At 38.5% G+C, this 13,098-nt stretch overlaps 1 protein-coding gene across 1 annotated transcript in view; it reads left to right on the top strand.

The window, feature by feature from the left end:
• The window catches only part of LOC121072201 (von Willebrand factor D and EGF domain-containing protein-like), a 177,984-nt gene that overhangs the window by 68,086 nt on the left and 96,800 nt on the right, over positions 1-13,098 (top strand). The window contains exons 9-11 of the mRNA XM_040561583.1: positions 4,888-5,158; positions 7,616-7,794; positions 11,304-12,238. Coding sequence (XP_040417517.1) covers positions 4,888-5,158; positions 7,616-7,794; positions 11,304-12,238 — 1,385 coding nt within the window. The remainder of the gene's footprint in view (positions 1-4,887; positions 5,159-7,615; positions 7,795-11,303; positions 12,239-13,098) is intronic.

The raw sequence follows: 13,098 nt of genomic DNA, 5'->3' as shown, positions 1-13,098 counted from the left end.
CATTACTCCTACTTATATTCCCATTTATTATTGTAAATAATTTCTCTTTCAATTATTGTAATGATTATGCTACACTATTAGATGTCAGTTAAGCAACTTCTCTGTCTGCCTATCCAAAAAAATGTTAACATATTAGCAAATGATTTTAAAGCTCTGTATAGAAGGAGTGGGGAATGCAATACCTGTGTGTGTCTTGATACAAACCTACAGCCTATAGATAAAAATCGACACAGTTATGGAATTGAGGCATTTCCCTATGTCATGAAAGGGTATGTGGTGGGAAACTGTATTTGAAATGTGGGGTGCATTTGGTACTGTGAATATGGAATAATTGCACAAACAGTGTGGACACAAGAAGCCATATGAGAGTTCCGCAATAAAAAAAATGTTTCAGACCAATCTGCAGATTATCAACACTGGAACAAAGGAAGACCAAAAAAAAAAAAAAAGAGAGAGAGAGAGAGAGAGAGAGAAACTTCTCCTAGGGACTAGGAAGCAATAGGTAATAGGATGAATGGATGCTTTTCAGCATCAGGAGCTATATCAACTCTAAGTGATCAGTAGACACAGGTCAGGTAAGAACAGTACACAGGGGAGAGAAGAAACATTGAAAACACCCTTTTCCCATCTCTGCGTGGCTACAAAGATGGCAGCAAACAAAGCTTAATAAAGAAACTACCAAAACTACCTCTGAGATCAACAGCAGAGCATCCATTAAGCAATATAACTCAAGGAAATCAATTTGTTCCACCACTTTATCTAGAATCCTGTAGGTCAGCTTACCAGGATACAGAAGGCTCTAAGGTCAAAATGTTGTAGGCAGAGCTGCTGTGGACAGGTAGTAGTCATTTGTCCCTGTGGTGCATTTTCCATCCTCTCTCCGTGGATTCCTGGGGATGGCTGACTAAAGAACTGTGATAAGGAAAGCAAGAGAAAGTCTGAAGATGGGGAGCATTGCCAAGAGCAAAACAGTAGGAGTGTTTTCTATGCAAATAGGCATGCACGTAAACACACTCCTACCTTTCTTAGATTTGCTTACCTTTTTTCACTTTCCTACTAAAAACGGTGAAAAGAAGAAAAAATACACAATGGAGACAAACAGGCATGAAAGCAGACACAAAAATAGAAAACGTAAATGAAAAACAATGCTCATTAAAATTTAGTTTAACTTTTTTTTTAATGATTTTAATAGTTTCTTTAGTAGCTTTAAAGTGGAAAAAATGAAAAATGGCATGAAAAACAAGACTGGAAGATATTGGTGTGCTTTTTGGCAGCAAAATTTTCCTATAGTCACTTCTGAATTGTAAGTTATTTTGTGAGATTTCACAATAATACTTCATTTTTTAACTTCTATAGATATATTTTCAATGTTTTTTTAATTTGACATACTGAACTCATATTATGTCTGAAGTAGCTCATTGTTCCTTATATAACTGAAGCACCTAACACACTTCTAATGATAGCACTCCCCTTTCGTATGCCTCTGGCTAATGTTTCCGTAGAAATATTTATCTTGTAGTCATTCTAGTCTTTTGACCAAAAGAAGTGACTGAAAATCAAAGAAGAATGTGTTGTATTTTACAGTGTAAGCACAATCAGTTTATGTATATTGGTGCATCGATGTGAAACAGCATTAATTATAGTAGCTAAAATCCAGAGAGAGCTCTTCCTTTTATAGCAAAGTAGCTTCTAAATTAAACAAATGTGAAAGCCTGGTAAAGCAAAAGTATAGCCGTCATTATTAGTTATGGCACATTATAAATATAAAAGCTTTTCATGACATAAATTGTAGGTTCTTAAACATGAAGTATTAGCTTAAAACTAAACGTGGAGAATATCCTTTTAAGGCAAAATATAAAAAAGGAAATATTTCTTGATTGGTTAACTATATATATCATTCATGTTATTTTCCATTTTACCTTTTTTTTTTTTTTTTTAGCTTTCTCAAAAATTTACACCAATCCATCCATCAATATTATCACAGGGGGAATGGCACTATTTCCTGCAGAGTGACAAAATCCCTACCTAGCTTGCAAAGCTTTATGCTTGTGTTTGGTTTTTAATGGCATTCATCACGGCAGCCCACAACTAAGTCCTGGGCATGAGCAGCCTTCCCAGAGGGCTGTTCTTTCTTGATAGTCTGTAGAAATTTACACATCCCCAAGCATCCACTGGCTGCTGAACATAACCCAGCAGCTTTACTCCTTGAGAATAACAGAGCCGCTCCTTAGTGATGAGTACTCTGAAACCAGAGGACATCCTTCAGCATCACCCACCTCTTTCTAGGGTCACAACTAGTATAAAAGAGTTCTTACTTGCAAGGAAAGAGGGAGCTCAGAGGGACACAAGAAAAATAAATGATTTGGTGACAAAACTGTGATGGAAAAACTTTAGGAACAGTCACAATAATTAGTAAATTATAAAAATTAATAAAAAGGTAGCTTGGTAAATATTAAGTGCATTGCATTAGTTATTTTAATGTTACTGGTAGTGAGGGTTTTTCTATTTCCTTCTGTCCCTCTTTTGTCATGAAACAAGAGAAATGATTCCTATAGCATCTCATTGTCATAACAAAAGACTTAGGTGTGTTTTATAATTCTTACATTTAGAGCACAACTTGAGCTATGACTTCATGTTGAGATAAGAATTTGATGCACTCCTTGAAAAACAACCCAAATACATACATGGGGAGTGTACATACTTCACATCCACTACACCCGTTGCCATAGACAGGGAAGCAGAATGGGGTAATTCATTATGGAGAGCAATTCTGACACAGTATGTAGTGTCTGTTCACAAAGAATATGCAGAGCTCCCTCTTGCAAGAGCTCCAGTAACATTCCTTTGTGCTTTTAGTTTCACAAGGCTGCAATCTGATTTCTCAAATGTTGTCCAAAGAATCATTATCACAATTACAGTTGTATAAACATCACAAAAATTTACCTGATTACATTCAATTACCCATTCGTGTAATTCAAAGGCAGCTGAAAGCTTCAATTTAGACACGTTGCAGGTTTGTTATGTGCCATGCAATCTATGTCATGACTTAATTGAAGGACGCTAAGTGACTTCCAAGAGAGCTGGATTCAGTCCACTGTCAACGCTTATTAAGCAGTGCTTATTAAACTCCCATTGCTGGAATGATATTTATATCTGTATGCTAATACAGTCTTATTTACCAGACACACCTGATTAGTCTGGATACAGCCATTTTGAGGCATTATGTTCCATCAGCCTCTCTAAACACCTTTCCTGCTAGGCTCTTCCCGTTGAAAGGTCTGTTGAAGGGAACCGTGGAAGGTGACTCTCATTAAATTTCCTGGCTCCTCAGTCTTCCCTGTGTAGAGGTCCAAACAGAGTTAGTTCTTGATGGTAAGAGACTATCTTTTTTTTTCTGTTGTCCTTAGTTCTAATCAGTCTGAGCAGCAGCATCTGCACAGCACACTTAGGATTTATGTACCTGATTAGAAAATAAGATGAGACAAAAGCATTCAAAATCATATCGTTTTATGGCCAACTTCACTAAGTTTTTTTAAGATGAAGTATGATGTCAAATGTGGTTTCTTGCAGAGAAAAGCAGTTGGAGTTTAAATTCTTGCTGTGTTTTAAGCTACATATTTTTCTGTGGATTTTATTTTGGAGAGAAATAAAATGCAGATATATACATATTAAAATTTCTTTGTTCTTGAGCCAAAATGAAACAAATTATTTTCTCGTCTGTATAGAAAACATTAACAGATGCAAAAACATCAACGTTTTTATGACACTGCTTAAAAATAATCCTGTTACTTAGTTTAGTGGTTGATTTTATTTTTTTGTATGTTCCTTTTTGCATTTTCTTTTTTACTGTAGAAAACAATAATGCTTATTATTATAAGCTTATGGCTTAGTTTCCGTTATGATTAATTTCCTAAAAATCATGTTTAAAAATAAATGCAGTTCCTGTAAAGGAAGAAGAATCCACTGCTTTTAAAGATGTTAGCTGTTGGCTTGTGTGCAGAAATCTCCAGCAACATATATAAAATATGCAGCTACTGTTTTCTTTAACTTTATACATCAGGCAATAAACTAGAGTAAAAATAAATAAATAAATAAATAAATAAATAAATAAATAAATATTAAATCTACTCTGGTGTAAGGAGAAAGACCTGAACAAGTAGAGGAGGAGGATTTTGTAGGTCCCTAGTTTGGAAAACCTACTAGCACTTTCTGTGGTCATGAGGACTTGGATCTGGCCTTGGCAAAGGGGAAACACATCCAAAATTGTTCTGCCCATGGCCTTACATGGAGCAAGGGTTTTTTGTACAGAGAAGAATGAAAGTTCCAAATTGTTCCACACACAGCAGTGCTCTGATTGACAATGCTTTTAGAGCAGAAGTTATGCTTACTATGAAGTTGTTGGGGAGGAACCAACTTTGTTTTAATGGGTTTTCAGTAGAAGCCCAGTTTTTCACATGAAATATTTGCCTAGCGACAGTCAGACTTGTAAAAGTTGGTGATTAGTCACAGAAGAGGTTATCTGAGCACTGATTTTGCTTTGAAGAATACCATGCTGTAAAGCATCCAGTTAGAACCAAAACATATTTATTAAGGCCTGGAGGCAGGGACTTCTTCCCGTTTGCTTTTATCAAATGTTTATCCTTTTTATCCATGCCCGTTGCCATAGCAGCATCTCGCAGACAGCGACCAGGTTTTCACATGAATTCTTTTGCACTCCCAGCTAATAATGGTGACAGCTACAGCTTGCTCATGGTGCTGGAGAAATGCTTCCCCGCACCTGGATCTTCCCCTCCTTCCAAGCCAGCCACGATGCCAGAGGGCCACAGACAGCCACTCCAGGTGGATGCGCCGGGTCTCTAAATCCTGGTTTTGTTTGTCGTCGTTTAGGCGTTACGATAATTACAAAATCGGCACCTTCCTTTTGTGCCAGAGCACGGCGCGGGCGTTCGAAGTGCATGTTCGGCAGTGGGACTGTGGAGGCCTCCGCTCCGCCACGGCCTGCAACTGCGGGGTGGCCGCGCGAGAGGGGGACGACATCGTCGTGCTGGACTCCTGCAATGGCCATTCTCAGGAAACTAGGCCGCAGCTAGCCATCCGGAGCACTGGGGCATCACCACAGGTCAAAATCCTAAAGGCCTACGGAGGGAGAAAAATAACAGTACGTGGATGCTTGAGTACTCTTGTTGTTGTTCTTAAAAATGTCAGTTTAATATTTCTGAATTATTAATGAAGTTGCTGCAAAAATATCTATCTGAAGCCATGAGAAGCGCCTGCAGCAAAATGTACCAAAAAAAATGAGATGTGGGGAAGAAGTGGGTTGAAGTGTTGGTTTAACCAACTGCAAGAGAAAACAAAACAAATATCTCTGGAAATTTCTCAATGATATATCCAAGTGCCAGTATTGTTTCTTACTTAATGGTGAGCCACTTTCAGTTCACTTGTGCTGGGCACTACCTAACCACATCACATAAAGCAAATTTCTTTGCAGAGCTTTATGATATAAATATTCAAGGAAAGATCACAGGTAGCAGAATAATGTAGTTTTAGAGTGTAAGAAAAAGGCAGTGTTAGCCAGATACTGACAGCCCCCAGAAGCCATGAAAATGGGCTGCAAATGTGCAACATTTGCTGTAATTTAAAGTATTTGCCTAAAAAAATATATGGCCATTACAAATTTTGCATGTATATCATTTATCCACATTAATCCAGTGAAATCACTGGAAGAATAAGAGCAGGCTGCACCAGTGGGGTTGGTGAGAGGAAGAGGCACAAATTACATCCAAGAAAATAATTTTATCCTAAACTTTTGTCATCAAGATTTATTGCCAGGAGACATTTTGGGTGAAGATAGGTTCACAGCAGAGCCAGAACAATGCCAGGGAGTGCCTGTGTTTGGCTGTCCTTGTGATCTCACTTGGAAAAGATCTTGATGAGGTAGTAATTGAAAATCTGTTAATTATAGAATAGAGAAAAAGCAGGAAGCAAGCTGTCATTTCATTTTGCAACTGAATGCAATATAATTACTGTTTTATTACTAGCATAATCGTACCAAGGAATCCCTATCCTCATTTACACCTTGTGTAAATCTCACTGATTTCCTTTGTGTTTAAAATAAAATAGGACACCTCCAGGCCGTGAATAAGAATCCTTACCTGATCTGAATAGGAATCTGTAGGAATTGTAGGCAATGAATATGGTCCCTGATGGCACCACTGTGAGCAGTGCACCCTAATTTGCTCAGCATTTGTCCTTCACCAGCCTTGCACAGGATAGGAGCTAGTTCTTCTGCATCATTCAAGGCTGCTGCTTGGAATGAGGCTGTTACACCTTTCTGTAGCAGCTTTCAGCAGCATGTCGCTACCTATCTCTCTAAGCTTAGGTCTCAAAAAAATCTTATTCACAGTCCCAATCAGCAGTGTTAAATCCATGTGATTTAGGAAAACCTGGGCTGTTGTTAGGTCCTTCGAGGCAGATGGCTTGCCTTGCCCAGGAGCAGCAGGAAAGGAAGGGTTACAGCCCTCTGAAAAGAAAACCACACCTGGAAATATCCATCCATGCAGCACAGAAGGCTGAAGCAGCTCATTCAGTCTTGACAGCAAGGATTTTATAGACAACCTTGTGGGAGATGCTCCTCCTGGTAGTAAAGCACTTAATTAGAAGGCACATGTTTATGTGAAGGAGGAAACCAAATGCTACCCAGCACTTTGTCAACTGCAGTCCTCCTGATTAGTAGGCTGAATCAATTATTCTCAGCCAGAGGTGACTTAAAAAAGGAAGATAATTATTTTGAAATTACTGTAATGAGAAGTTTCCAACTATTTAATGTACTTTTAAAAAATATCAGAAAACATTTAATTTTGGATCAAACAAAATAGTAAGATTACTTACCAGGATAGAGTGCTCTTGCTCCCACTCTTGGCATGGATCAGTTTCACAATCACTTTCTTTTTACCTAGAAAAATAAAGCAAACAAACAAAAATACATTTCAGTTGAACAGATTTATTCTTTTTTTTTTTTTTTTGGTTGGACCACCAATCTGGAAAATCCATTATCCACACAGCTAGTTCTTTGTCTTACCCTCACGATTTTTTTTTTTCTTTTAAAGGTCAGTGTAAGCCTACCAGAAGTTCTTTAATGAGAAAATTGCTTTATCCACTTTAAAACACAATCATTTTCTGGGTAATCCAGCCTTGGAAAATGAAACGATTTTTCAGAGGGAAGAAAGCTGTTTTTCAGACTTGGCAGTTTATCTAAAAGAAATGATTTCCCAGGCAAAGACACAAGGGTAGTCTTATTGTCACGGAAGTTGCTTCAAAAATTAGCTAGTAACTTACCAGTGGGAAAACTTCAATGAATGTAATTATTAATTTAAAAAGAAAGTACTTGTGCAGTTTTATATTTATGTAACATTGTCAGACAGTAGCACCATAAAATTTGGAAGCAAGCTAAATAATAGCACATATAAATATTTATGGTGCATCTAAGTGATCTTAAATTACCAGCGGCATTGCCAATGTTCTACCTTGATATCTTTGTTTATAAAAAGGGACATTTTTTATTGCATAAAAAGCCTGGTAATAGCTTCAATTCACTGTTTTTTTTCTGCCTCTTCAGATCCTGTTCCCTTCGGGAGCATTTGTTCGAGCTGACGTGAGTGAGTGGGGAATGGGCTTGACGGTGAGGATGCCGAGCAGTGACTTCAACAGCACCAGAGGTTTGTGTGGCCTCTTTGATGGGATCAGTCACAACGACTTGAGCAATGTCCCTGAGGAAGACTTCGTAGAAGAGTGGAGGTACTAAGCAAGAGAGGATCCCAGACCGGGAGATGTTCTCTAGCACTAAATCCAGGGATGTTGATACGTTAATTTCATTATGTACTCCCCTAATGACCTGGCAGAGAGATCTGCTTCATCAAGCAAGGGAAGCCTGGAGGCCCATTACCATCCAAACAGCATGGTGGCTTATTTTTCAGTCAGCACAGTGCACATAAGCAGTTACTGAGGAGAAGTTTTATATTCACAAGTGATGTCAACTTAACAGCTGTGTTAAGATCCCACTCAGCTGTTAAAAAAAGATGCAGTTCTCACCCGCACTGGAAAATGTAAATAACTGACAATAGGGATTAATTAAGGGTTTGGTATTTCCCTTATTCTTTTATTCCTGAACACTAATTGCAATATGCGAGTATAGATTAAATGTTACATTTTGACAAAGTGTGGTAATATATGTACCATGCTAAAAGTTAATATCTACTCTGTTAATGATGATGGTGAGCTCAAAAAATTTCCACTTTCTAGGACACATGGTCTGGAACCAAAGCCAGGAGTCTGGCACTCTGACATGTCCCTGTCCCTGTCCCAGTCCCTGTCCCTGTCCCCGGCAGTAGTTCACATTTTAATTCCATGTTGTCTAAACATACCTAAAAGGCATTCCCAAAACTGAACTGGGCTGTTTTGGCTGTGTAGGTTTGCTTGTGAATTATGTCTTACAAATAGGGAGAAATAAGGTGAACACTGCTGTTCATGTCTACCTGTGCATATTTCTCAAGATCAGCTCATGCCATGATATTCTCTTCTTTAATGTGGGAAGTGCAAGTGCATGAAAATTTAGCACAGCTGGATCAAACCCAAACCACAGTTAGATGGGTCAACACACAGCTTAATTTATCACTTAATCTGTACATGGGAACTTAGTACACAATAAATGCAATACTTTTTAGACCTAGTGCATTTCAGAAAACAAACAAACACCTCTACCATATTCTAGTTACATAAAACCAGCCTACATAATGGCTATCTAATGTCAATTTTGACCTGTAGCTACAAATTGTGCTATTTAGAAATCAACAACCTTCTTTAACATCTTAAAATTGTGAGGCTGAGTCAGAACTTGCTTCTGGGAAGGCAACTGGAGAAATAGTTTGGTGCAAGAACAACCAACTTCTGCCTACCCAAAGAGAGGCTAACAAGAGCATTGAGAGCAGGTGGTCAAACATTTTTGCTGAAAGATCAGAAGCCAAGGCAGAACATACAGGAATTTACTTATAAAACAGTGAGGAGTTTTCTAGTACTTGTCACATATGATGGAGCTACTTCAGGAAAGGAATGGAAAGTTCCTGCTGTGTGAGAAGAGCAAGATGGGTGACAAGTTCAACTTCACAGTACTCCCAAGGATGGAGTCTCAAGGACTCTTCAGAAGCCTGATTCAAAAACCAGCAATGCCAATGGAAAGACTAATATTACCTCCAGAAGAGACTGGATCAGTCTCTGATCCCCTAACAGAGAAATGGTGCAGTAAAAAACACAACGTGGAGAATGATTTTACAGCCACAGCTTTTAATTTCATTTTAAATAACACTTAAAGCATGCTATGCTTTCTGCAGCACCTGAAGCTAGTCTGAGTGCTCACCATCTGGCAGTTCAGCTCTTTCTCTGGCTCCCTCCACTCTCAAGCAGCTGAAAACAGATCTGTTTAAAACATCAGGTTTCCAATGTATCTTTTAAACAATAAAGCAACATCAGATCCTCCCAGTCCTTAAATAGCATCTGGATAAGGAAGAGATGAATTCTAAAACATGTATTTTAAGTAGCTAAAAGTTTTCCATACCTTTTGCAATTATTGAGAAATCAGGAGCACCGGTATTCCTTTTGGTCTCTCTGTAATAGTATCCAGCTCAGTCTGAAATACTTGTTTTTAGCTTTTCCTTGGTTATAATGGGCAACCAAGAGGAGTGGTAATCTAGTCATCTTGTGCAAAGATCAGGAGGCCTTTCCTTGCTCACCGAGGTACATGCCCGTGAGGAAGGACAGGGGCTTCCAGTGGTTTCCAAATGATTCACATAGAAATAGTGAAACAATTCATTTCAATAAAATACCAGAGTAAAAGTGTTTCATTTTGTTGAAATTTTCATTTGTGTTTTAAGATTCTGTCCCAATTTGGGATTACTTTATGTGATTTTTATTTATTATGTAATATTTACCTAGTCTTTAGTTTATCTGGTGTCCCCTTAAAGGAAAAAAAAATACTTTTGCTGCCTTAGGTTTATTGTTAATTTGTGATGCAAGCCTGAGCCACCTCTGTTGCAGGTAGCACCACCAGTCAGGGCTGGATAAACACTGTGTGCAGGATGCCCACTGGAAATTAAAGCTGTGTTGTCCAAAGGACAAGAAGTCACTTCAATACTCCCTCAATCAGCAAAACATGTTTTATTGACCAAGACTGAAGGAAAGCCAGTGCTGAGCACGGACGAGCTCGTGCATTTCTTCGAGCACAAAAGACATCCTGTTGTACCACGCTGTATTCTGCTGTGTCCGCACATTGGAAAAATCAGATAAAGTCAATTCTTCTTTCCACAGTAGTGTTTGGCTCTGAAATGTTGACAAATGCTTTCACCTTTCTGAACCCTCTGGCTGCAAGACAAAATTAGTGCCAAAATAATTTAAATTTTGGTGGTATTTCATATTTGTCTGGAAATAAAGTGTTGCCAGCTATTGACACAAGAAGCATCTTTTTCTATGAAACTCCAATCCTCTTGAACTGCACATATAAGATCAATAAGAGATCTTGTGTTCATGAAATTTCCAGAGAAACTTCAGTCATGGCTGTCTATTCAAACTGAAGTTCATCTATCATTAAAGTTGGAGTAAGTTGAAAAGGGAGAAAAAAAAATCATCATACCTTACATGATAGCCTAACCCCATGATCATTAGAAAACTGCTTTGTGTCCAAAGAAAAGCTCCAAGAAAGCTCCATTAGAGGCCAAAAATTAAATTAAGTATGCATTTAAAAAAGGAAAAACAAAAAAAAAAAATTTTAAAAAAGAGTGATCCAAGTCTTAGAGGAAACAGCTGGTAGAAAATCCAGGCAAATGGATAAAGATGATTTTCATAATGAAGTATTTGAAACAGATATATCTTTTTTGTCATTCTCTAAGCTGTATCTGAGTCACACCAGGGATAAATCCAAGGCCTTATTTCATGTGTAACATGCAAAGGGCAACCTGCACCTAAGAAAAAGTTCTCCAAAGTGACATCCCACACTTAGGCACTGCTCCAGCAAAGCACTTAAGCATCTGTTACCAAAAAGTCCCAATATAGTGCTAAAAAAACTACAGGACAACTCAAGAAGGGCAGCACAGAAATGACTAAAGAAAACACAGATTAAACTTAAGCATTTTCTTAAGTACTTTGTTAGATTGGGAATTTATACATCCCCCAGCCTGGGGGAAAGAAAGCTTACTTAGCAGTGTAGACCAATTTGTTGAAAGTTTCCTCTCTCTAATCTCTCTCTATTTTTAAACCAGAATACCTCCGGGGAAGAGTTTATTTGACAAGACTCCAGCACCTTCTGAGGGGAAGCAAAGGAAAAATTACTGCGGATGTCAGAAGGAGAGCACTAAGTCTGTGTCCTTGGTGAACACGCCGAATGCCTTTCAGACTCAATCTCCTGGTTGCCATTATGATAATGTGGATTACACTTCTGCAATCCCATATCTAGATGTTACATCAGAGTTTGTCACTCACTCAGGCAAAGAGTCTGCTTTAAGAAATGATGGGAAACTGTCAGCCAAGTCTTTTGATCAAAGATATCTGCCTAAATCGGTCAAAAAGCGAGGTAGCCCCGAGGAGCGATTAAAACTCCTCGCACATAATGTTTCTATGAAAAACAACAGTTTCCTTAACTTTACCAAGCCAACAGAACAACTACAGAGAGCAAAAAGGCAAGAAGACTACTATGAGTACTCATCCTTTTACTCACTGCATAGCCCAAGCCAGACAGATTCAGACAGCTTTGCCTATTTTTTCCCAGAGGATTATTTTGAAGGGATTCGGACAAAACTTCCACTGGGATGGCCTACTCCCAATGGTCTAACCTCTGCCAAAGCTTGGGAGATTTGCCACCAAATTCTCGCAAATTCCACCATTGGCTTGGTGTGTAAGGCTCTCCTTGGGGAACTCATAGATGAGGCCACTGATATATGCATTTTAGATCTACAGCTCAAGGATAACATGGCCTGGGTGAGGGCACTGACAGCACTTTTGGAAAATGAATGTGAAAGACGAGTGCTAGGAAACAGAGGTAAAGTGTTTCATGTCAGAAACCAGCTATCTGCTACCCAGGAGGAAATCCTCACTGTTCTCCGGTGTCCTGCTTTCTGTAACGGCAATGGACAATGCACGAACCTGGGCTGCCAGTGCTTTGAAGACCACAGTTCCTATGATTGTAGCATTGCCAAGAGTAAGTAAAAAATTCTGTTTGTTCCTACCCTACCCATCTTTCCATGGTATTAAAGTTATTAGGTAGAACATCTGCACAGAGTTGTTTGCTCTTCAAACAGTGCTACCAGTAAGATATTTGATGAATTAGTAATCAGTTTTTGACCTTGAAGAGCTGATCAAAATGTCTGGTTGGCTGGTCCTTCACTTTTTTTGCCTCAGTAACTTTTTAAAAATGGATTTTACAAGCCCCTTAGCAAATTGGTTTTGCAGAAGTGATTTTCTTTACATCTGATCTATCACCAGCATGCTGACAAGCAAGCTTCTGACAAAAAAAGAGGGTCCTGCTCACCTTGTGGTCAATATTCATGTTAACACTGTATAGATACTTTTATTTTTCTCCCTCATCAACAGAGAATAAAAATTGAAATGAATTTCAAACTCTGTATTATTATTATATATATATGACAAAATGAACAGATAATATTGTCAAAGCCATAAAATAGTTACAGAATATACTTTAACCTGCAGACCTGATTCTGCAAATATTCCTGAATTGCCTTACATTTACACAGGTGACTATCCTACTAGATTTGTTTCTTCTTTACTGTTCAGCCCCTCAATGGATAAATCCAAGTCCAGCATGAGTACTCACAGCACTTGAAACTAAGCACACACATAAATGTTCGCATTAATTTCAAAACGTAAGCCCTGCCTCAGCAAACCACATAAGCTTAAACTCAAAGTTACAAAAAGGTACTTAAGGCTCAGCCACACAGTTGGGTTCCTGCAGCTTAAGAAGCAACAACATTTCAGCTAAGCTGAAATAACAAGGCATGCTCCTTCATCCATCCCAAATGTGGGCGAAAGTCTCTTGCTACA

The sequence above is a fragment of the Cygnus olor genome, chromosome 6 (assembly GCF_009769625.2).
Source record: "Cygnus olor isolate bCygOlo1 chromosome 6, bCygOlo1.pri.v2, whole genome shotgun sequence".
Lineage (NCBI taxonomy): Eukaryota > Metazoa > Chordata > Aves > Anseriformes > Anatidae > Cygnus > Cygnus olor.
Note: the sequence above shows the minus strand (reverse complement) of the source record. Positions and strands in the feature narration are given on the sequence as shown.